At 47.5% G+C, this 24,059-nt stretch overlaps 1 protein-coding gene across 1 annotated transcript; it reads left to right on the top strand.

Annotated features, from left to right (window-relative positions):
- The first annotated feature begins 7,343 nt into the window (after positions 1-7,343).
- MTURN (maturin, neural progenitor differentiation regulator homolog) lies at positions 7,344-22,318 on the top strand. The gene is made up of 3 exons (XM_048951702.1): positions 7,344-7,775; positions 12,051-12,173; positions 16,577-22,318. Exons 1-3 carry the CDS (start codon positions 7,614-7,616, stop codon positions 16,685-16,687), a joined length of 396 nt encoding a protein of 131 aa, XP_048807659.1. The 5' UTR covers positions 7,344-7,613; the 3' UTR covers positions 16,688-22,318.
- The last annotated feature ends 1,741 nt before the right edge of the window (positions 22,319-24,059 follow it).

Genomic DNA, 24,059 nt, shown 5'->3' with positions numbered 1-24,059 from the left:
CTGGCACGGGTTGCCCAGAGAGGAGGTGGGTGCCCCGTTCCTGGAGACACCCAAGGTCAGTCTGCTGGGCTCTGAGCACCTGGTGGGGCTGTAGGTGTCCCTGTTCAGCTGGACTAGGTGGTCTTTAAGGACCATCCAATACTATTGATTCCATGGGAGGGGAAAGGCCCTTGAGCTCCTACTACTACTGTGAGGGTGTTCTCTCACTGAGCCTTGGCCTGCGCTAGCTGCATGCATTTAGCATCACTATTATAAGTAAAATTCACCACAAGTATTGGAGGCCACTTAAAAACGTCTTGCTAAAGGGATGTGACCAAGAATTTTGGTGAGACAGTTGATGCTGCTGTTTCATTTAGTGCTGCCAGTGGGTTTTGTGTGCCCACACGTGACATTTTGGCCTTTTGTGGGTGGGAGCAGGTGCCAGAACAAGGCTGACTTCTTTTTTTCTGTGTGCTGTTGGGTTGCAGTTGGACCATGTGTTTTAAAACCATTGCTGACTAAATAAATCAGACAAATTACGGGATTTCTTGGCAGGAATCCTGTATAATTTGGCTTGAAATCTCATCAAATCTGTAAATTCTGGTACATCTTCTGGTGTCATACAGCAAAATGCACCCGATGGACTGTACTTTTTGCACTTCAAGTCTTTGGCCAAAGTGCTGCCAAATCAGTGCATTGCTGTACCATAAACACCAAGGGCAATGGCTGAAGCTTCCTTAAACACAGCAAAAAAGATGCACTCTTCTTCCAGTTTAGTGTGGGGGTTAGAAATGTTCAGATTTTCTTTTGTATAAACAAGGCTGTGATTCCAGCTACTTTAACAACGCTTGAAACTTTCTAAACAACTGCTGAAAACTGGCTTTCTAAGTCACAGATGTGTCATATTTTCAAAAGTAACCATGTCTAACTTCCAAGGAGACCGCACCGACAACCTAGAGCAAATACATTTGCAACTGACTGTTGCAGCCTGCCAGCAGGAGAAGGGTCTTACCGCGTGGTATCAGCTTTGGGATTAGCTCTGAGAAGCCTGGATCTTCTGGCCTCAGGCTCCATTTGTGAGTCCATGGGTGTCATCTGAAGAGAGCGGGTTAGGAAAATGTTGACACTCAGAGAAGCACGGGCTCCTGATTCATTTGGGAACTCTTGGACATCTCTCTCTGTTTCTCTTGAGTAGCATTTCCATTCAGAAGATTAATTTGCATGCATTTTTGAATCCTCATCATTCCCTCTGTGATTTTAATTCTCTTGAACTTTTGTGAAAACAGTTCTATCCATGGGCATCCATGTGCAAGCCACCCTATATGAGGCACAGTTTTGCATGGCCTAATCTGTAGGAAAGCTTTCCCTGCACGTTGTAAATGAGAAGCAATTTTTCACTTCCACACAACCACAGCCAACCTCTAAACTCTACCAAGACCCCTTTGTAACTTGGGGGGTTGGCTTTTTCTTCCACAGCTATGACCCATCCTTAGCATTTTCCTACTGCCACCCTTTATAACCCTTGACAAAAACAACCAAGCTCGTGTTGGCCTTAAGACAAAGGAGATCCCCACATCCCACTGGAGGATACTGACTGAACCTGGCCTCCAGAGCATTTACTTCCAAAAAGAGTTCTATAGTAGCCCTGGTTTACTGCACATTAGTTTCTTCAGGTTAATGCAAAAGCATGGCTGTCCAACCTGCTGGCCTGCCTGCACTGCACTGAGTGAGGAGGAATTGTTTTGGGCCGAATATACGTAGGGTTCTCCAAAAGTAATGCCTCCTATTTATTTCCATGGAAATGACGACAGATATAAGAAGTATAATAATTCTACTTGTGTCTTGGTTTCAGTCAGCACAGTGTTAATAGCACACTACTGTGTAGTTGTTGTTGGGCGAGCCACTGCCATGATGGCAAGGGGCAGCTGCAGGGTGGGCTGGGCCAGGCTGCACTTGGGACATGGCTGGGATAAAGTTTAAAGTGCTTTATACACTGAGAACAGCACCCAGTTTCTTTCTGTGCTACTGAGGCTGAAGGCAGCATCATAAAAAGGCAGGTGTCAAGAAAATAAAGTCTTCAATTAGATATTAGCTAGTCAAGAGACTGGGCTTTGCAGTTAATGAATCCAGCCCATCCACTCACTTTCCAAATGCCATCAGGAGTCTCTACGGTGCAGTAAATACACTACAGCTGTGCCTGTGCTGGTGAGCAGTACAGCCTGGAAATGGGTCCATAACGCAGGAGGCTGCTGAGTTTGCACTGTTCACACCATGTGCCTTTCATACGAGAGGAATCCACTCTGTGAGCCCTTTTCGTGATGCAAACCAGAGCACAGTGAGTGGAGATGGCTGGGGCATTCACTGTGTAAGTGCTCTCTAACACTGCGCCAGCCCCTCTGTGAAAATACCAGGAGAAGAAGCACATTAAAAAATGCTGCTGGATCCCAGGAGCACAACATTAAACTTTATAGCCATGGTATTAGTAGATGAATCATGCTGAATAATAACACATGATTAAATAGCTGAGAAACTCCTATTTTCACAAATGTTAAAGCATGAACAACATTCCTGTGGAATGCACATGAATCTCCATCTGACTGTTATGTGAGATGTAAGGTGACTGCACCAAATCCAAAGGAAGGATCCAGAGGCAGAGCTACAACCAGGCCGGCCACATATTTTCTCACCCCATCCTGACCTCGCATGTCTGCCTTTAGCCCTAGGGCTTGCCATTGCAGGGATTGCAGATAAATGCTGGATGCTTTGTGCTTTCAGCAGCTCTGGCTGCATTACATGGGAACACAGATCCCTTTTCTAAGGGGTGCCTGCCTTAGAACCACGGAATCACAGAATATTCTGAGCTGGAAGGGACCCACAAGAACCATCGAGTCCAATCTTGGCTCCACACAGCACCACCCAAAACCCAAACCCAATGTCTGAGAGCACCGTCCAAATGCACCTTGAGCTCCAGCACTCAGTGCCGTGCCCACAGCCCTGGGCAGGCTGCTCCATGCCCACCACCCTCTGGCACAGACCCTGTCCCTCACCCCCAGCTGTCCCTCTCCTGGCACAGCTCCATTCTCTTGTGTCTGGTCGCTGTCACACAGAGCAGAGCTCAGCGCTGCCCCTCTGCTCCCTGTGAGCAGCTGCAGCCGCCATGAGGCCTGCCCTCAGCTCCTCCGCTCTGCGCTGAGCAAACACAGGGAGCTCAGCCACTCCTCACATTGCCCTCTAGACCCTTCTCCATCTCTATAGCCTCCTTTGGATGCTGTCCATTAGCTGTATTTGCCCTCTGTGTCTTCACCCTTCCAGTGTGACAGCAGTCACTGCTAGCACTCCATCATTTCCTATGACTGTGTCCCAGTGCTGCAGTGACAGAAGCCCACGCTGCCGATGTCGGTGTGGGCCCTACTGCCAGAGCAGCTGTGAGAGGAGCTTGTGCCCAAGCCTGGGTCAGTGTCTGTGCCTGCTATAAGGTCCTCATGGTACAACATAGCAGATACAGCCATAGCCGTGTCAGTTTACACCAGTGCTCGTATTGATGGGTTATTTCCTCTGTAGATAATACAGTCAATTTTCCTTTACTTCTGCCTTTAGAAAGAATGTAAATTACCACAGTTAAAATCACTGGGCCTTGTAAAAACCTGCCTGTGCCCAGAAAACCAATCGTCGGAGCTTGCCTGGAGCTGAGGAAGAAGTGGCATCTTTTTCAATAAATTTACATCTCTAAATAGATGATAAGTGTTGAATCAATTTCCATATGTTTAAAATAGCAGAGCATTAAGTATTCTGGCACTTCAAGCAATCAGCTAATTTGGGACTATTATGAGAGTATCTTTTACACCAGAGGAGCAATTCATCTGAAAATCAGGAACAGTCTGCATCTCTGTGCCCTTTCAGTACAATAAAGGACAGCAAATTGTCAAGAAATCCTATTTGTTTGCCTGAAGAGTCTATGGTGTGTTATGATATTCAGGTCTTCACAAAATCAAACATTTCACCTCTTAATAAAGCAAGTGATAACACACCCCCATTTGCCAACGCAGGCTGCACAGGTCCATTGGTAAGCAATGATGAAAGTGTAGCCAGTGATAGGTGAGAGCAATGCAGGTATGTGCTTCCTGATGAAGGCAGCAGGAGCTGAACCATGCCAGCCTCTTTGCACAAGGCAGTGTGTGAAGGCAGATGCTGCCTGCTTTCTCCACCCTTACCCCCAGGCTGCCCACATCCAGCTGGTTGGCTCCAAGCGCAGCTCACAGTTCTCCGCTCCTGCCAGCACGTCTATAGCTGAGATGAAAGAAATATTGTTTTCCAAAGGTCACTGAGCATTAAAGGTGTATGCAGCCTGTGCTCCAGAAAGCGAGGAAAGTGAACATCTTTTGGAATCAGCCGGCCTTTTTGACCTGGATGAAGTAGGATGCAGATCTCACGATGGACTTCAAAAGCCAGATTAATGGGGAGATGGATGGAAATATCTTCAGAACTTCCAGTGAAGTGATCCACGGTGTCACCCAGTTTGCTGAGTACCTAAATATTCCCACATTGCATTCCAGCATGCTGCTCACAGATGCAACGTGCCATGCATTCCGTAGATGCACAGCACCATGCAGCCTGGACACACAGCACTGACTTTGCACCACATGGCCTCAGCGTGGTACAACTGCATCGCTGTGTTCCCCCTCGCATTTAGCACACCATCCTCCAAAATGCAGGGACTTGGATGAGGACAAATTTGGGGTGACTTGATGATTTTGTTTTAAGTTCACATCTTGGAGAAGGCAGCACCACTGGGGAAAGCTGCTCACTAGCGAGTGGATTTTCCATAGCTCAGATTTGCACCATTCGTTTGGTGACTTCTGACTGCCAAAACAATAAGTTCAGCCAATGACTTCAAAGGAGGATATCAGGATCTGGGGGAGCAGTGGGATCCTTATTTTCTACAGATTTCTCACTCTTTTTTGGTCATTTAGAGCTTGCGACACTACGTATTTCTATCCTTAAAGATGAGAAAAACATCGATTTGAGTCTATGGGAAGCTGAGTGTCCTCAGAAGCAGGGCAGGCAGGTGGAGAATAATCTGTGAGATATCAGCCAGCTGTGAGAACGGTTCAGCGTGGCAGAGCTGCTAAGGGTGCATCTCCAGCAATTCGCTGGAGCTCACCCCGCTGCCCTTTCTGCATTTAGAGCACAGCAGAATGGTGAATAATGAGGGCCACGGGAGGACAAGCGGGTTACTACAGCTGGTCAGGCAAATTAATGCAAATTACTTGGCAGTTCACCAAAAGTAGGCCAAAGAGGGCTCTTCATAAGAAACATAAAGGAAAAGTAATCTTGGAGGTGGCCCAGTCCACAAGCTGAATGTGTTGGATTCCAGACCTGTGGGAGACCTCTGTTTCTTCAGCTTGTACAGCTTTCTATCCATCTCCTGAATCTTTCCCCTGGATCATTTAATGTCTTCAAGTCCTGACAAGTGCAAAACCCCTCACCATGTTTCCTCCCCCACTAAGGGCTGCTGGCTTCCAGCCTTCTGGCCTGTGCCCATCGCCGAGGGGAGGGCTGAGGTTCTAGGTACTGAATCCTTTGCAAATCTCCCTTCTTCACCTCCTCCAGTCTGTGCAAACTGCAGAAAATCGGTTTATCCATTCACCATTGCTGCTGACTTGTACCTTTGATCTGATATTTTGGGAACCATGCTCTATAGTATTGGGATTGATACTCTTTAATATCTTCATATTGTGTCCAGTTTTGGCCACCCCAGTTCAGAAACGACAGGAATATCCTAGATGGAGTCCAGCAGAGAGCCACAAAGATGATAAAGGGCCTGGAGTGTCTCCCTTACGAGGAAAGGCTGAGTAACCTGGGTCTGTTCAGCCTAGGGAAGACAGAGAGGGGATGTGATTAATGTTTATAAATATCTAAAGGGAAGTGGGAGACAAATGGATGAGGCCAGGCTCTTCTCAGTGGTGCATAAAAATAGGACAAGGAATAATGGCTTAAAACTTGAACATAGGAAGCTCAGTGATGGAGTACTTGGAACAGGCTGCCCAGAGAGATTATGGAGTCTCCTTCCATGCAGATACTCAAGACCCTGCCTGTGTTACCTGCTGTAGGTACCTGCTTTAGCAAGGGGTTGGACTCAATAATTGCTTGAGGTTCCCTCCAACTGCTGCTATTCTGTGACTCTGAGATTCATCAATGACATCAAACTAACGAGGTTCAAAAAAAGCAAAGTATAAGATTTTTTGCTCTGGTCGAGGTAATCCCAGATATGCACAGAAACTGGGAGAACTTGAGAGTAGCCCTGCTGAGAAGGACTTGGGGGGGCCTGGTTGATGAAAGATTTAACATGAGACAAGAGAGTGCCCTCGCAGCCCAGAAAGCCAACCGTATCCTGGGCTGCATCAAAAGAAGTGGGGTCAACCGATTGAGAGGCGATCCTGCCCCTCTACTCAGTGTTGTTGAGGCCTCGTCTGGAGTACAGTGTCCAAATGGGGAGTCCTCAGTGAAGGAGAGACAAGGACCTGTTGGAGCGTGTCCAGAGAATGGCCACAGAAATGATCCATGGGATGGAGCACCTCTCCTTCGAGGACAGGCTGAGAGAGCTGGGGCTGTTCAGCCTGCAGAAAGAAGGCTGCGTAGAGACTTGCGAGCAGCCTTTCAGTATCTAAAGGGGGGCTGTAAGAAAGGAGACATTTTCATAGCTGCTGCAAGGGCACTGGTGTGAAGGGCAACAGAAGCCAGCACAAACACACAAGGAAATAAGCAAGGCCACTGCATATGAGTGTCTACGGGCTGTCAGATACGACAAAGGCTTTGTGGAACATGCTGCATTGAGGCGTTGAACATCTCAGTAAAACCTGCCAGCTTCTCTATCCCGTGGAAGGGAGATAACAAGCACAGTACAAATCTAAGTGGTGTTTTAAGGGATAAAAAGGTGTTCACGTGGGGCTTTAAAGATGCACAGAAGCCATAGGCACGGGCACTGTGTGGGACACGATCCGTTTGAAATTGCCATTGCAGATGGATGCCAAAACGCTGCATCCTACCTGGATTTGGGAGGGCTGTGTGCACACAAGTCCCAGCCCTACCAGCACCATGCCGCTGTGCTCATACTGGGGTTTTCTGCTGTGTGACCGTCTCCTTGGGCAACGGCAGCGGGATGGGGGCTCCTTTGTGCGCGTCGCACTCCGAGAGCCCCAAGCCCTGCTCGGCCGCCCAGCGGGGTGCGACGGGCCCAGGCCAAGCCCTAGAAGAGCACCACAGCCTCCGGGAGCTGACGAAGACGGGGTGTCACGTCAGACTTGCCGGCGTCACGGGACGGACGGCGCACCGCGCCCGGTGCCTGCCGCCGACCGGAGCCACCCGCACCGCTTGGCTCGGCGCGCCTCGCGTCCTCCCGGAAGCCTCACATCCTGGGTCGGCGCCGGCGAGACAGAAGCGAGCCCAACGAGCGGGCTCTGGGGGGCGGCGTGCTCCGAGGAACCCCCTCCCTCGCAGCCCGCCGGGGGGCGGCCAGGCCCGGCCCACCGCCCGCCGCCTCCCTCTCCCCCCCCCCCCTTCCCCGCGGGCCACCCCGGCACCTCAGCGGGGCGGGGGCGGGCGCGGAGCGAGGAGCGAGGAGCGCGGCGGCGGCGATGGCTTTCGAGGCGCTGGCGGAGGCTGCGGAGCGGTGGTGCGCCCGCACGCCCTTCCAGCTCATCGCCGCCGAGGAGACGGAGCGCCGCATGGACTTCTACGCCGAGCCCGGCGTCTCCTTCTACGTGCTGTGCCCGGAGGCTGCCTGCGGCGACAATTTCGTGAGTGACCGCGGGGGGGGGAGGAGAGGAGGGAGGTGTTAGAGCCGTGCCCAGGGGGCTCCGGCCTCGGGGGGAGCTCCGGGGGGCTGCGGGCCGGAGGAGCCCTCCGTGCGAGCGCCGAAAGCTGCAAGATGGAGTCGTTGGCCGGTGCGGGGCGGGCAGGGCACGGACAGCCCCCCGGCTCCCCTCGGTCCCCACGGCGCGCGATGCCCCCCCACGAACACCGCTCCTCAGCCCCTCCTCCGAAAGCTTCCGCCGTGCCGCCCGGGTTCGGCTGGGGGCTCGCGGGGCCGTTTGGCAAATGGAGAATGGACAGGGATAAAATGGAGTCGGGATGACAGCGGGGCCGTCCCTGCTGCGCCCCGGGCAGGTGCGGCCCCTCCCGCCGGGCCCCGCCGAGTTGGGCAGCGAGTTGTGGTGCCGGGGTGTCCGATCCCGGCCCCCGCCCCCATGGGGAGAGCTTCCTCGTCGCCGAAGGTGTCGCGAGGTCGCAGAATATCCCGAGCTGGAAGGGAATCTTAAGGAACATCGAGTCCGGCTCCGGCTCCTCGCTCGCGGGTGTGGAGCGCCGGTTGGGTGCAATTGAAGGACTGCGGCTCCGATAGCTCCCGGAACGGCGTCGGAGCTGCAGCTCGTGCTCTTCCTGCAGCAACTTCCACCTCTAGTCCTGCTAGGGAAGTACTGACGAATTCCCAACCCGGCAGGTGAGCAGAGGGGGGGTTTGATGGCCGGGTCAGTGAGACAAAGAGCAGGCAAGCAACGCCTCTGGGAGTGCAGGTCCCGGTGAGCAGGATGTGTGCTCACCACGTTGTGCTGGATCCTGAGGGAAGTGACCCAAGATGAGCTCCGCTTATGCCAGGAGATATGTGGGACCCCTGTGCCAGGGCAGCCCCAGTCTGACCAGTGCCCACCTGCAGCAGGGGCCGTGCTGGGCCATCACAGAATGGCCAGGGTTGGAAGGGATCTCAAGGATCACAAATCTCCAACACCCCTACCGTATGCAGGGCCTCCAACCTCCCCATTTAATACTAGACCAGGCTGCCCAGGGCCCCATCCAGCCTGGCCTTGAACACCTCCAGGGACATGGAGCATCCACAGCCTTGCTGGGCAGCCCGTTCCAGCACCTCACCACTCTGTTGGTAAAGAACTTGAGGCCAAGCAGGAGTCTGGCAGCAGGACGGGGCTGGTTGGGAAGGACTCCCCATCTGAAGCCAAAACCAAGCAGAAGGGTTACATTTCTGTTTTGTGGCATTACCACTCAAGGTACTTTTCCTATTAACTTTCAAGGTAGACAGATAGGTAGAATACTTAATTCTTTTCCTGTCGATGATGTCTCCTTAATGCGATTAAGAACTGCTGATGAGGTGGTTCACCAGCATCGTTCACCAGTGCCATCATTTCTGCTTCGAGTGCACTGTGGGCCTTCAGTTATGCTCCCAGCTCAGCTATCTTGGTTTGCTGCCTTTTTACAGCTCTGTCCTATCCTACCCTTCCTTACCCTATCCTATTTTTCATGTTCCAGAATATGTTTGCTTTCTACGTGCAATTACAAGCTGAGCTTTATTTTAAGGAGATTTAATGTGGGCCATGGGACAGATTCTCACTTGCACCTGAGCCCTTTGAGTTGCACGGCTCTGTTAAGATGGAAGAGCATGACAGAGAAAGGAAATAGAACCAGTGGTAGACTTTGCGATGTTTCAGTCTTACACGTCTGACAAAGGAACCTTACATTTAATCAGCATCTGGTGCCTGATATTCTTGTTCTCTTTCTTTATGTCCTCATTTCATAATAATGTGACTTAAAAAACTACGTAGGAGGTGCCAGTGAAGTCCATGATAACTCACTCGCGAGGAGGAAATTATGAGCATGCTGAGTTTAAAAGAGAGGTGGAAAAAGACAGGGAAAGTTTGCCAAGAAGCAATCTGGGAGATAAAAACAGGGTCTTGTATAAAACCTGAGATCACAAGGATCACATGATTTTAATTTCCTGGAAAGGTGTCTCTAGGCTGGATCTTTCAGCACGCTAGGGGTGCAGATGACCTGTTTTGGAGTTCACAGGTGCTGTCAGCACCTCCTGGATACTAAAACTCACCAAATCAGCGTTTTGGAAGCTGAACTATGAACAGTTTAGCTCCTGAGGTTCACAGTTTTCTCAGAAAATTAATTGGACTTGTATAGCCATAAGCAATGTGAGTGAGGGTTGAGGAGCTATTCCTTAAGTCTTGACATTTGTTTTGCCACCTTGTTATTGCTGATATTCAAAGTAACCAATCAAGCAAATAAAACCATTATGCCACTTCGTTGCAAGATTTCCTGTAAATGTTTTAGAGCACAGGTCATGAACCTAAATATTTTCCATAAGCTGATGGCAGGTGAGAGGTGTCAGTGTGTCCGTGTTGCCAGAGCCACAGTTTTACATCTGCTGGCATGGAAATTGGTGGAAGCCTTACTTGCTTGTTGCCTTGTGATATAATAGGTACGTCTCTTCAAAGGCTGAATGATGGGTTGGTAAGGTTTTCTCCTTGTGCTCCATCATCTTATTCTCTGCTGCTGCTGGCGCGTTCCTGCTGGAGACTGAAATGTGGAGGCTACACAGTTGAAGGCTTTGTAAAAAACATGGTAGGATGACATGTGGTCAGCTTTCCCTGGGAAGCAAACCAGCTATTAGTTATAAAAGGGCAAGGCCTGATTTTCGTGGATGTGGAAGTCCCTGTGCATAGATCTCATAGCTGAAAGAAGCCACAATTTAAACAAGAACCAGGATGTTAACGGTCATAATCATTACACACAAATAAACAATTACAGCAGTTTAGCACAAGACACAAACTGCTGACCTGTAATATTCAGGCCTTACATTTGGCACAAAGATTAGAAGTAATAAAAAGGTTACTGCTTGAACATTAAGGAACTGTGAGCCAGACCTCCAAAATCTCCAGGCTGTTGTTACAATGTTGTGATTTGGAAAAGAGCTCATTGGTATTTTTAACGGGGTTCATTTGAGTCCATTTAGTGTACTTCCTGCCTTTTTAGGCCTTAACAATCCCAAAGCCAGGCTTTTTTTTTTTGAGACAAGAGCTGCTTGTATGTTTGTAGGACCGCAAGGCCCATGGCTGTGAAATGGCATGGGGAATGGTGAGACTGTGGTATGTGTTTCTGAGGGCTGCCAGACTGCCAAGAGATAACTCTGGGTGCCTGGAACAAGTAGAACCTACTCAGTAAGACAGGGATTTTTCTTAGCATACCATTGTGCTGCAGTTGTGCAGGTTGAGTGAGGTCAGTAGCGAGGCAATTGCTGCTTTTGCCTTAAACACACAACTTCAGTGATGTTAAGCAGTCTTTTCATTAGACAAATGGAAACCTGCATCCCTGGCTCACCGCTGAGCAGAGAGGCAGCATGCATGCCCTGTGTTGGGGATGAATGTGTGGTTCTTGCTCTTTCTCTGAGCATTAGTTAAGCTTCAGAGAAATCCTCTCCTGTCCCCACTGAAGCATACCCTGCTGTTTATAGCACAGTAAAAAGCTGCACAGCACTTTGGGGAAAAGAATTGCCATGCAGAAATAAAGGTCTAAGTGTCTCCAACAGTTCTTGCAGCATTACAACTTCTCGTTGTAAGATAGTCCTGTGCACCAAGACTTCAGAGTCAAGGTCTTTCAGAGTGCACATTAAATTGTGCGGTGAGCCACACTTGTGAGCAAAGAGCGGCATTGTCAGAGTGCTTCCATCCATCAGCTCTCCATTTCGGACAGCCTCAGAAGAGCAGAAGCAGCAGCATTTTTGGGAGAGGCTTCACAAAGCCAGGCTGGGGAGCTGGCCCCTCTCAAGCAGGGGCAAGAGGAGAGGAATATCCCAAATGGGTTTAAATGTGGCTCCCAAGGCCTAGGGAGAACAGAACTCTAAGAGAAGATTCGGCAGCAGGTTATGCATAAGAAGAGAATACCCAGTGTGACTTTCAGGTCCAAACAGGGCTAGTATCAAAGAAAACACCTCTGCTTGTAAAATGCGTGTGCATGCAAGGCATGTACCCTTTGCTGCCAGCACAGTCATAAGGGATTTTCTCTCCCAGGTGGATTTCCCTGCCTTCCATTTCTTGCTGTCAATAAAATCAAAGTTCCTCCCCAGAAGCCTGGCTTCTGATCCAGCCCCCAGTGCAGGTCTGAACTCGGGTGCTTGGTGTACTTTGGCTATTCATGACCCACCACCTTTTAAAAACCTGTGGAGAAGCCAGTGTGGGCTCCTGTTAATGCCTCTTTCTTGTGTTGCTGTTGGCTTTTAGCACGTCTGGAGTGAGAGTGAAGACTGCTTACCTTTTCTGCAGCTCGCGCAGGATTACATCTCTTCCTGCGGGAAAAAGACACTCCATGAAATACTGGAAAAAGTCTTCAAATCCTTCAGACCTGTAAGTGCCTCTGTTTTACTGCCAAGGGTTGTCAGTTGTCTGTGACTGTCCGTAGGCAGCAGTGGATGGAGCAAAGCCACTTCCCTCCTGCAGCAGCTTACTTCTCTCAGGCGCTGGGGTGTTAGCATGTCAGCCTCTGTCAGACAGTTGCAGATCTTAGGATGAGAGGGAACGGCCTGACGTCGTGCCAGAGAGGACATTAGGAAAGATTTCTTCTGAGAAAGAGTGGTGAGGCAGTGGCACAGGCTGCCCAGGGAGGTGGTGGAGTTGCCATTCTTGCAGGTGTTCCAGAACCGTGTGGATGTGGCAATGAGGGATGTGGTTTAGTAATATGGTAGTGATGGGCTGATGGTTGAATTAGATGATCTTAGAGGTCTTTTCCAGCCTTAATGACTCCATGATTCTGTTCTGTGCTTGGGAAGAAGCTGTGGAAAGCCACAGCTGGTTGACATGAAAGCATGATTTTAATCCTTGAGAGACTGGAAATAAATAGAACAGATGCACACTTTTCTTAGAAGGACTGGAAATCTGAACCTTCAGTACAGCTGTTTGTAATTGTGAAAACATAGAAAAATATAAATATTCTTCCCAGGACAATATTTAGGTCTTGGTTATTTTCATGGTTGTTTTCTCCCACTCAGGAAAGCTGAGTCTTTGAGGAGATAATTGCATCATTTTAACTAAAGAGGACTTCAAGGGGACTTAATTGAATTGGTACAGATCAGTTACTTCATTTTAAACCACATTTATTTCAGTGTAGCTTAAGTTGCTGAGAAATTGGCTTCACTCAAACTGCTTTAAGCTGCACTTTGGGATAAAGAAGTTCAGAGCTGAGGGAACCGTGATGCTTGTTTAGTCTGGGTGCTTCGTTAGCATTTACCCAGTGATTCCTATAGCCAAGCTCACAAGCAGTAGTTAAGCTGGAACACATCTTTACCAAGACATCTGGTCTTGATGTGAAGACTTCTGGTGACTTAATGAGTGCAACACTAATGGGCAATTTGCCTTCTAATGATTAGTTATACTCTTGTCCAAAAAAACTCTTTTAGATATAATCTGATCTTTTTCTAGCATTGCTTGCTGTCTGTTGGATTTCATTGTGCTTTCATCTGCTCAAGAACACCCTCTGTTACTGGAGCCCTCTAGCAGACTGCAGCCAAGTACCTCTTCATTGTCTCTGGGATGTACCACAAAGATTGCTTATGAGATTCTCCTTTCACTGAGTTACTGAGAGGTTTGCATCAGTGTAACGGAACTGGTTTCACCATGCAGCGTATGGCTGTGTGTTGACAAGTCTAATGAGAAATGTACTGATGTTTTTCCCTTACTGTAATTATTAAAAATAGCAGACACACACAACCACGATTCACTTAAAAAGTGAAGTGTGGTATTACAGATGTATGGAAACAGCTATTGTACACTATTGCTATTGCTTTTATCAGAATGAAACCAATCAGTACTGGGAAATGGTATCCTTGGCACTCCTTCCCTCCATCCTCTGTCCTTTCAATGCCAGACCTGTTCTGTTAATGAAATAGCCTTGCTGTGAGCATGGAGGTAATGATGCATTTACAGGATGTTTCTTCCCCAGTATCCAAGCAAAGCTCACTGTAAGAGGAAAGTCTGGCTGATTTCAGTTTGAAAAATAGCAGTGTAGGGAAAGCTGAAAATCAGATCATGCTTTTCTGAAGCACTCCATGATCTTGGGTACTCAGTCTGAGAGGCTGAGAGGGGAGCAGGTTTGTGGAGTTCAGTAAGCTCTTTCTGAGAGGTTCCTCAGTGTGTTTCCAGATGGACATCCAAGATGATCAGGCAGTTTTAAAAGTCTTAAGCAGGAAGTCAAAGGATCAGACAGAGGTGTCCGTGTTTCTAAACACCTCCACATGGAATCCCATCACACCGAGCTACGACTGAAGCACATCACCTCTATACAGCATCATGTGGTGTGCTAAAGCTCTGTTATCTACTTGGGTTGTTTCACAGTGTGTTTGTATGTCAGCTTCTGGTAGGAAGTATTGCTTGTTTCATGAGTCTGAGATGTAAAAGCTACTAGGTTTATTTGCATTAGGGCACTTTGAAAGAGTTAAGAAAGACATAGAAATTAAAAAAAAAAAAATGCCTGAGGGAAATGGCACCAACCTCAAGAGTTTGCAGAGAACCAAAATGTGAGTCATAAAACTTAGCAGCAAATTGCTGGACTCGTGGATTGTGCTTACCTTTGATCTAAAAGCCTGTGTCCAGGCTCTTCTTAGCCTGAGTTCTTGAATTCACACGTGTCCTGCTTACTTTCCCCTTTACTTCCAAAAAGTACCCAGCAAACGGGTAGTTCAGCCAGTAGGAATAAGTAGCTGTAGTTCATGCTGTGCTGCTGCCGGCCGTTGTTCTCCTTCTCTCCTCACCACCCTCCCTGTCCTCCTCCCCATGCATTCCCCTACCTGCCAGCTTTGTTCCTTTTGCCTACCTCTTTCCTCCTTGTTTTTGCTCTCCATTGAAGTCATTTCCAGACTGCCATGTAGCAAATACAGACCAGAAGCAAATCACAGCTCACACCATGTTTCTCGTCTTCCTTTGTAAAACCTGCCTAAGGTGGGTGATATCACCCCTGATGTTTGCCACGCCAGGGAGAGGAGAGCTGTATGTCCCTGCTGCAGGAGGGGGGGGGGATGCATGACAAACAGACCTGGAGGCTTATGCATGTCCTTTTGGTTCTCCTGGTGTATGCTGGGGGGTTTTGTGCTACTTTTGCATACCTGAAAGGCTTCCAGTATCCGTAACATCAAGATGAGGCTCTCACTCCTGTGCTCATTTCCCTGCAAATCAGGGAGGAATTATAACTGGAGCTGGGCAAAAAATATGATCAAAGCTCTTTCTGCTGGCTGATGTAAACAGAGCAGTGCCACACACAAATCTAATTTGAATGCACCAAATCAGTTGAGTGAAAATAATTCTGACAGATAAAAAAAAGCGTAGAGGCCTTGCTTTTCCATTTGAAAAAGTGTTTTAATTTTAGCTTCAAAACGAGAGAAAACCCCCACATCCTGAAAACGAACCACGTAGTTTCACATTCACATTATGCAGCTGAACATAAGATGTGAAAAATAGGTGTGCATAGGAATATTTACTGTTTGTTCTGCTCAGAAAGTAAGAACACTGGGGTATCTGCAGGCGTTTTTAAAATGCGAAGGAGGGGGGTTAGTCAGCAAATTCTCCTTCCATTTCAATGCCAAGAAGCCCTGCAACTGAAAAAATGGTTTTCTCACAGTGAGTTGAAGAATGCATGGACCCAGAAGCTAATTCTGTGTGTTGGCTTTGTATCCTCCGAATAATTTAGAATGATGATCGTGGACTAAATTTAAATCAAAATTGAACTAAACATCTGCCTTGCCACAGCCTTCTCATTTTCATATCACCACCAAGCAAGCATCACTGTCTTGATTTTTCTAGGTTTTGTCTCTTTTGAGAGACAACAGCTGTGTCACAGTCCAAACAGGGTGTTGCACGTGTCTGTGCTGCACTTCCAGCCCTGGCAAGCTGAATATGTACTATTCCAAATAATGCCTGGCACACGATTTTGCTTTGAGGTTCTTAACAGCTGGTAGTGTAGGATTCCAATATGAGATTTCCAGAACAGATACATTAGTTTGCTTATTATTTGGTTCATCTGTCTTCCTGACTTCTTGGCAGCTTTTGGAGGGGAGGGGAAAAGTTCAAGCACTTCTATTTGCTCCTTTTCCTGTGGCAAATAAATGCCATTGCAGAAATGCAAGCCGTCACATGGAGGCATCCAGACATTGAAAATTAAATTTGAGCTAGCTGATCTTCCCTGGTCAGAAATATAAAGGGATTTGAGCAACTTTGAGTTGAATACACAGTATTTCTTATGGAGATTGCTTCACCCAGCACACAAGTCTTCATTGGTGTAATGGAATGAAGAGTTTAAGAGAAGCACTTAACGTGGCAGGATCCTTGGGGCTTAGGGGCACTGCCAGTTCTGCGCGTGGATTCTTCCTTTTTTGGCATTTGAATGGCTACTGAACACAACCTTAAATCAAATGAACACTGCTACAGTATGATCATAGTTTGTTCTGAATTGAAGCCACTGCCAAACCTAAACACTCAAAAATTGTGATACGACCTCAGGGAAAAAGGCAGAGCTCTTTGAATGAGCTTTGCTTTGGTTTTATTTATCTTCTGGTCTCTGAGCACTTAATTTGCTGCGAGGATGCATTTTTAAATCTTTCTGTCGTCGCAAGAGGGAGAAGGAGAGAGTCGAGACAGTTACGTAATGCTGTTATTCTAGGATTTGAGATTTCTAACAAGTGGCATCTAGGTATTGTGGGAAGATGTGCAGTGAAACATGAGTGGGTAATTGGCTATTACACCGTATTTTCTCTTCCTTGTAGCTACTTGGGCTTCCAGATGTTGATGATGATGCGTTTGAAGAATATAATGCAGATATGGAAGAAGAGGAACCAGAAGCGGATCACCAACAAATGGGTGTCAGTCAGCAGTAATGTCCAGAGGAGCTGTAGAATTGGGAATCCCGTGGCACCTGGTGGGGTCAGATAGTCCCACGTCAGCCTGTTTGATTTCGCTCATCACGTGGGATATCTGGCTCCCAGGATACAAGTTTTATGAAATGTTTATTTAAAAAAATAATAGCAATCTGTGATGGGCTTTGCTAAGAAGTGACCTGAATTTTGCTCCTGCTTCAGTGGAGTTTTTATGGAGTTGTCTTGGTAGTATTCTGCCATTACCAGTCTAGAAGTAGTTTTGTTGCTGACTGTCTCCTTGATTTGTGTTTGAGAGTAATGTTCACTGACATGAATGTAGGGTTGCCTTGAATGTAGGGACTGCAGGGTCGGTGTGCTGAGCACTCCTGGCGTGTCATCTCTCGGGGAAATTGGTGCAGAGAGTAGATGCAACCAGCACTTTTCTTTTTAGTTCAACAGCTGTGGTTTGTGGCTCTCTACCAGACAGAGCACCATATTTTGAGAAGTTTCTCCTGAAAAACACTAGTTTAATAGTGGTCAGTGCTGCAGAAATGCACGTGGAGGCTCAGCTAAAATGATGGAGAGTGACAAGTCCAGGAGGTATTTGTGTTGGACCTGTTAATGTCATTTTACTGACACCTGAGTTTACAAGTGATTGGATTCATAACCGGGAGCAATTAGAGCTCTGGCATTGACAGTACATATCAAAACAAACCTGGGTTCTCTCACACCATTTAACCCAAAGCCAAATACTGTTTTTGTACTAATTCAATCAATTACAGGCAGCCATTGCATATCCCACGTCTGCATGAAAACCGACTGTAAGCTTCACTATTTTGAAAACATCGATAAATTACTGCACAAATCTTGCAGTGTCGCCAACTGAAGTGCAACTTAACTTGGAAGCCATAAGTCTGTAAACCAGCTTGTAACATTATGCTGGACCTTTTCCTCCCTCTTTGGTCTTTGAGCTAATCTGAGCATTTCCACCTCTGACGAGGGGAGCTAAAACACTACCCAAGCAGGAGGCTCCTCGTATCTTATACCTACTTTGCATGGGTTTAAGTGGCTCCAGTGAGTGCCAGACTGTGAAGATGCAGGGTCTCCTTATTTACATGCCTTTTGTACTGAAAATATAAGAAACAGAGTGATGCTGTTGTAAGACATCTGTTTTCTGTGACTGAACGTAGCGTTTCTGAATTTATTCCTTTCTTCCAGTTTCTTTCTAAATGGCAAAATGAAGGTCACACACTTTGAAAGCCCTTTTATACAGAATTAGCTTTATGAAAACAAAAAGTGAGCGAAGAAAAAATGATAGGACAATTCCCAGAAACAGCTCACACCATTTTGAAAACCCCGTTGGTAGCAACATCTCCTTTTCCATAGACTTTTAAAAGACTTTTATTTTTCAAGATTACTTAAGAGAGGAAGTTTTCTTGGGGATTTACATTTCTGACGATGGGTTCAGAGGTGCAGAGCACCTGATTTTTTTCCAGCCTGACGCAAAGACCTTCCATAACCAGGACAGTGTGTGGTACCCGATTACGTACAGGAATGTCTGCAATGCTTTCAAAGTTCAGGTTTAAGAATATAAAAAAGAACGGAAGAGAAACAGATCTTAATGAAACTTTGTACATTCTTTTGGCATGCAGGCATAAACACGGTAGTTGCAACACATTTTCTATGGACTAGTGACGTGAGAACTGTGGCAGTTCATTGTTTAACACTGTGCAGCAGCAATAGGCTTTTTGCTTACAATTATAAAGTGTAAGAACAGTGGGTTCCATCCCTGCTTTAGGTCCCTAAGTTTTTGTTCCTCCCCATGAAAAAAGATGTCATAACCTTGCTTCAGGAGAAGCTTTCTCTTTGTAGCATCCATTGCTTTGGTTACGGCTCGTACAAATGGATCTTTTGGGGCTGGCTTCCCTCTGCTGCAGTGCCAAGCAAGATGTAATTTACAGTAGCACAAACTATTGTTTGAATTGTTAATGAGCGGTTGAACATTAATATGGATGTATGCAAACATAAAGCTGTAAATCATGTAGATACATTATTTTCTGCATTCACTAACTCACTTTTTCTGGAATGCCATGTGCCATTGGAGTGATCTCTCCACCAGAGTGCAAGTGCTTGGTAGATGGGGGCTGTTCTCTCCTGTTCTCTCTGGTGGGGGATGTTCTCTGTTCTCTAAAGCTCTCACTACGGCCAGCAAGATTGTATTCAAATGCAACTCTGGAGGCTGCATGAGGCTCAGCCCTGCAGAGAGCTGCACACCTGTGTCCCCCCTCATGCTGCTGGGAGCAGAGCGTGCAGCCTCACTGCTGTACTGAAGCACTGCCAGGCAACACTAACAATAAACTGGAAATTTTATACACAAGAAAACTTAAGTGACGTGTGTGTTAAATGTGAATGAGCATTAATATAGAATGTATTTTATCAAAAAATGTTGATTGCTTCCTTTGACCAAATACATTTCTGTATGATCATGTTACGTGTTCCACACTTACCTAATGCTTCATCGTATCACAAAGTATTTACAAGTTTTATTTGTGTTTATTTGTTCTTCAGTCCTCTACATTTTGGGGTTGGTAACCATTCAGTAACTCACTGAAGACAGCGTGGCCCTGGCTGGGCTGCCACACTGAGAGGCTGCACCTGTGAACACATGTGCAAACACTTGCAGGTGTGGGGACTCAGTAAGAGAATGTGGGTTAGGGCTCTGCCACTGCCCTGCTCTGAGCTTTGGGTGGATTTCAGCAGCTGGGTCCCTGTGAAATTCGGTGAGAGGAGGAAAAGGACCCTTTTGGGGAGATGCCAGGATTTGGAGACCACCCCAACCACCTGCAAGGTATCTGCTTATTGAACCTCTGCAGTGCATGTAAAAACTGCTCTGGGCATTCCTGAGCACAGTCACTTGTTTCTGCTAGCATCCTGCCCAATGAATACATTGAGTTGATGAGGGAAGAAGGAGCTGAGAAAAACTAAAAGGCCTTCTCCTCTTCCCTAGCTGTGTAATTTGTGGTGTTGTGTGAGTAGGTCAGAGTGATGGGCAGGGAGCAGGAAGCTGCTTTATGAAGTATGCAGTAAAAAACTCTTTAACAGGATTTGCTAATGATGCATTGAGAAAAAACACTGGCAAACTTTCTCCTCACAGAGATGTGGGGAGTAACACGCCCCTGAACATGATGGCCTGATGGCAGGCTTCTTCAGCTCTGCCCGGGGCTGGTTCCTCTTTGTTTAGTGCCTTTGAAAGGTGCCTGCTCATAAAAATGCTCCTTAGGAGGGGAGCAGCCCAAGCTGGTTCTGCTTTGGCAACCTGACTATATGACTGCTGCTGCATTTTGGTGCAGAGTCATGTGTAAGGTATGCTGGGTGAGATGGTGGCTGGGGGCAGCAGATGTTCCTGCGAGGCTGCTTAGCGAGTGACTGGCCTTTTCTCCTCTGGAAGCTGGGATGTGAGGCTGTGATAGAATATTGACTGCAATGACAGTATGGGTATTGCCCTGCAAAGATGCCATAGGGGACAAGCCTTTTTGAGCTTGTGTTTTGATCTTTCACAGGGACCCAGCTTGCGATCAGCAAGGTTAACACTTGATCCATCCTTCCCTCACGTCCATCATTCCCTCATGTACATCCTTTCCTCATGTCCATCCTTACCCCACATCAATACTGCTCAGTCCTCAGAATTTCCCATATCCAGAAAAGACAAAGCAGCCAAAGAGGGTGAAGAAGACCCCTTTCACAAGGGTGTGAGACTGATGCCTATCTAACTAATCTACCTTTCAAAAATCAGGCCCCCTTAAACTGTCCTGGCTGGGCATCCAGAAAGTGAGGTTTCTCTGGCTGCAGTCTGTATCTCTGGCATGGTTTTTTTCCCCTCATAGCTAAGGGCTTTTTTTAAGGAAGAAAATACCTGAAGAAACGTCTGTGTTATCACAAACCCCAGTTTCTGCAAAGCTGTGTACCAGAGTGCTGTCCATCCCAGTGTGGTCACAAATGCTCAGATTAACAAAGAGGCTGTTCCTTTGTCTGAAGAAACAGTCTTCAAATGAGCTACTAAACAAAGCTGTCTGGTTTCATGTAAAATACATCCAACTCTGAAATTTCCTTTTTGCACTGACATGCTGCTGCTCCTGTAGGCAGAGATCTGCAGTAGCACTGTGTATAAAGGATGTCTGCTTTCATCTTTGGGGTGGCAGTGGAAACGACAGCCCCAGATTTTAGTCATCAACATCTTTTTGTTGTTGAGTTTTCCTATAATGATGTGGGGATCAGTCAGAGCTCAACACCTCAAGCAGTAATAATGTTAGACCACACCATGTGAAGACTGTCCTTGCCGAGCTTGCCACCATTTGTTTTTCTGACTGGAAGATCTCTGTCTCTTTTGGACTTCAAAGCTGTCAAGTGTTGCCCTTTTGCTCAATGCTTTATCAGGTGTGAGCCTCCAGAGGAGCCCTGTCTATTCTTCCCTTCCTCCTTCCTCTCCCACCACCGAGGTGTCAAATCCAACAGTGTAGTTACACTATAGGCTGCCATTAAAGAGCTTACCAAATGCTAGTGACTGATGGAGTCTTTTCTCTGTGAGCAAAATAAACTAAACAGGGGTCCTGATGGGGTAAAGTGTAGCTAAAATGTGTGTGAGGAAGAGGAGGAGAGGCTTGTGTTTCCCGAGATACACCTGGTGTTTGCAGGTGTAAGGAGGAGAAAATGATTTCATCTGAGCTTTGGGTGTTGCAGAATAAGCCCTGCTCTGCAAGACAGGATCCTGAACTGCCAGGTCTTTCCATTTAGTGCGAAAGATTTGCTGTCAGAACATGGGAATTAGTGGTAATATTTGCAGATGAGCAAGTGTTTCAGATTTCCCAGGTCCTCTTTTGTTTTGCACAGATTAGGGAGACATCTGTTCTAATTAACAGACATGTAACGACGTTTAAATGAAAATAGGAAGTTATGTTCAACTCATTTGCCTCTTTTTTTTAAACACTGCCATTTTAATTGTCACTTTGACATCTTCTCACTCTGATTTAGTGGCAGGAATGCTGCCAATTGTTTCCTTTTGTCACGAGTCTCTTGTCTGTGGGTTGAAGAGCATTTTCAGCCCAAGAGCGAGTGCTTTAACTTAGCACTTTGCCTTGCATTCTTGGCCCTTCATGTGGTGTGAGTGCTCTGTGGGAGGACTGTGGCCATGGTGTGTGCTGTGGTACATCCAGAGCCCTCATTGGCAACTCCAAGGCTCCTGCCTGTAGAGTGCCTACTGGCTGGCTCCCTTGGTGAACAATCCTGGCAGCACGGAACTCACAGCCTCTTGAGGGACACCTGAGTGTGGCTGAGGCAGTGGTTGGGCTCTGCTACTGTCTTCTTACATATACAGCTGCTCCTATGAAAGAGGCGATGGACCCAGCCCGTCTGCAGCTGCTGGGAACACACTGCCTGCTCAGATCGGCTGGATGGACTTCTCCTTTTTCCAAAGCTGCAGTCACCTTTACAATTGTGGATGGCAGCACCCTGCTCATGTAGGTGTCAGCTGTGGGACAGTGGGCCTTTCTCTGAGGCCAGGGACCCCACACAAGATGGTGGCTGAGCCGGGGCATGCTGCTCCACACACAGGTCTGTCCATGCTCCAGATCTCCTTCCTCAGTTAAGAAAGCAGGCTGCCCCAGGGCTTTGCCGCATTTTGGCTCTGTCTCAAGGAGAACAAATGCACTGGAGGTTTGTGTTGCCTCTGTATCTCTGGCCTACTCTCTCCCAGCAGAGCTGTCACCAAGCAGAACCAGCTGGGAACTGCAGTTACCCCTCCTTAGCAGGTTGGTGTGCTGTCTCAGAATTAACACTACCTTACTCCAAGTTTTCACCTTCCCTCTTCTCTGTGAAAAGATTCCTGTTTCCACCACTTGCTCAGTGTGTGATGAAACACAATAAAAAAGCACATTGAGCTTTATTTCTAGTGCCTCGGTGTATGCATCTGTGCTGTGAAGACAAAACTAAAGCAAGATTTGTAGAAAAGGATGTAATATCTTTTACTAGCCATACTGATGCAGTGGGAGAAGGCAAACAACTCTTCAAGCTCCCAGGTGCCTCTCTTGTGCTGAAATAAGAGCAGCAATTATATGATACCTGGTTATTCCTCTCTACGATAACTTTGCCTTGCTTGTGCACTTTTCCCAAGGTATTGTGACTGTAATAGTGAAGTGGAAGAAGCAGCACTTGGGCCAGATTTGAATAATTCCTGGAGATGTTCAGGAACTGAGTGGATGTGGCACCGAGGGACATGGTCAGTGGGCATGGTGGGGGTTGGACTGGGGTATATTAGTGGTCTTTTCCAGCCTTAACGACTCTGTAATTATGACTCTAATTACAGCAGTGGTGAAGCGCCCAGAAGTGGATGTCGGCTATGTTAAGCACAAGTCTCCCTGACAGACTGTCCGAAAGATCGGCCATCAATGCTTTACGCTTTGGGGTTTTATAGCAGGCCCCTAGAGGGCAGCAGAGCCTAAATTTTCAGTCCACCTAAGCGTTACAGCGATGATAAAAGCAGCTTCGCTCCTGGCCTGCAGATGGGTGCTGGATGGGAGCTGGTGTCCGCACCACCCAGTGCTGGTGGAACCCATCCTGCCTGGGACTGCAGCTGAGTTGTGGGAAGCTTTGGCCTGAGCTACGTGGCCAGGGAGGTGGTGCAGTCACCGTCCCTGGAGGTGTCCAAGGCACTGTGGCACTGAGGGACGTGGTCGGTGGGCATGGTGGGGACAGGTTGGCCATTGGATTAGATGGTCTTAGTGGTCTTTTCCAACCTTACTGATTCTATGATTCTATTCTATGTTTCTATCCCATCCTTCCAGGGAGAAGGTACGAGCACATGTATCTGTAGCAAAGCCCTCTGTCTTGTTATCACCAGCCAGTGTCTGGGAAGATTTTGTGACTGCTGGCATCAAGATCAATGTCACACAAGTGTAAGCTTGTAAGTGTAAGAGGGCTGAGTTTGGTATGGGTCCCCCTGTGCCCCAGTGCTGCAGAGGCTTGGAAGGGACACCTGACGCCAACACTGCATTTACTGCAGGACACTGCTAGCGCATGCGTGGGCTCAGAGCTTGTGTCACATCCCTGAGTGGATGTGAGCTTGCATTCACCCCTTGTGCTGCTCTCCCCCTTCCCAGCTACAGCTGCTGGCTAATAATTGTGATTGCAGTTGGCAAAACCAACCTCTTTCTCCCCAGTTTTTAATCCTGGTCAGTGTGTAGAGAACTGTGACTGCCTTTTTCCCGGCTGTTTTGCTGGCCACCCTCCAAGCACAGGGCTCCATTTTTTCTGTGCCCTTATGGATGATACACTCACTTCCAGCATAGGCATTTGTCAAGAACTGAGACTTTGTATGGTTTGTTAAGAAGGACATATTGTG

This window comes from Lagopus muta, chromosome 7 (genome assembly GCF_023343835.1).
Source record: "Lagopus muta isolate bLagMut1 chromosome 7, bLagMut1 primary, whole genome shotgun sequence".
NCBI classification, from domain to species: Eukaryota; Metazoa; Chordata; class Aves; order Galliformes; family Phasianidae; genus Lagopus; species Lagopus muta.
The sequence above is the reverse complement of the archived record's forward strand: the minus strand, read 5'-3'. Positions and strand labels throughout refer to the sequence as shown.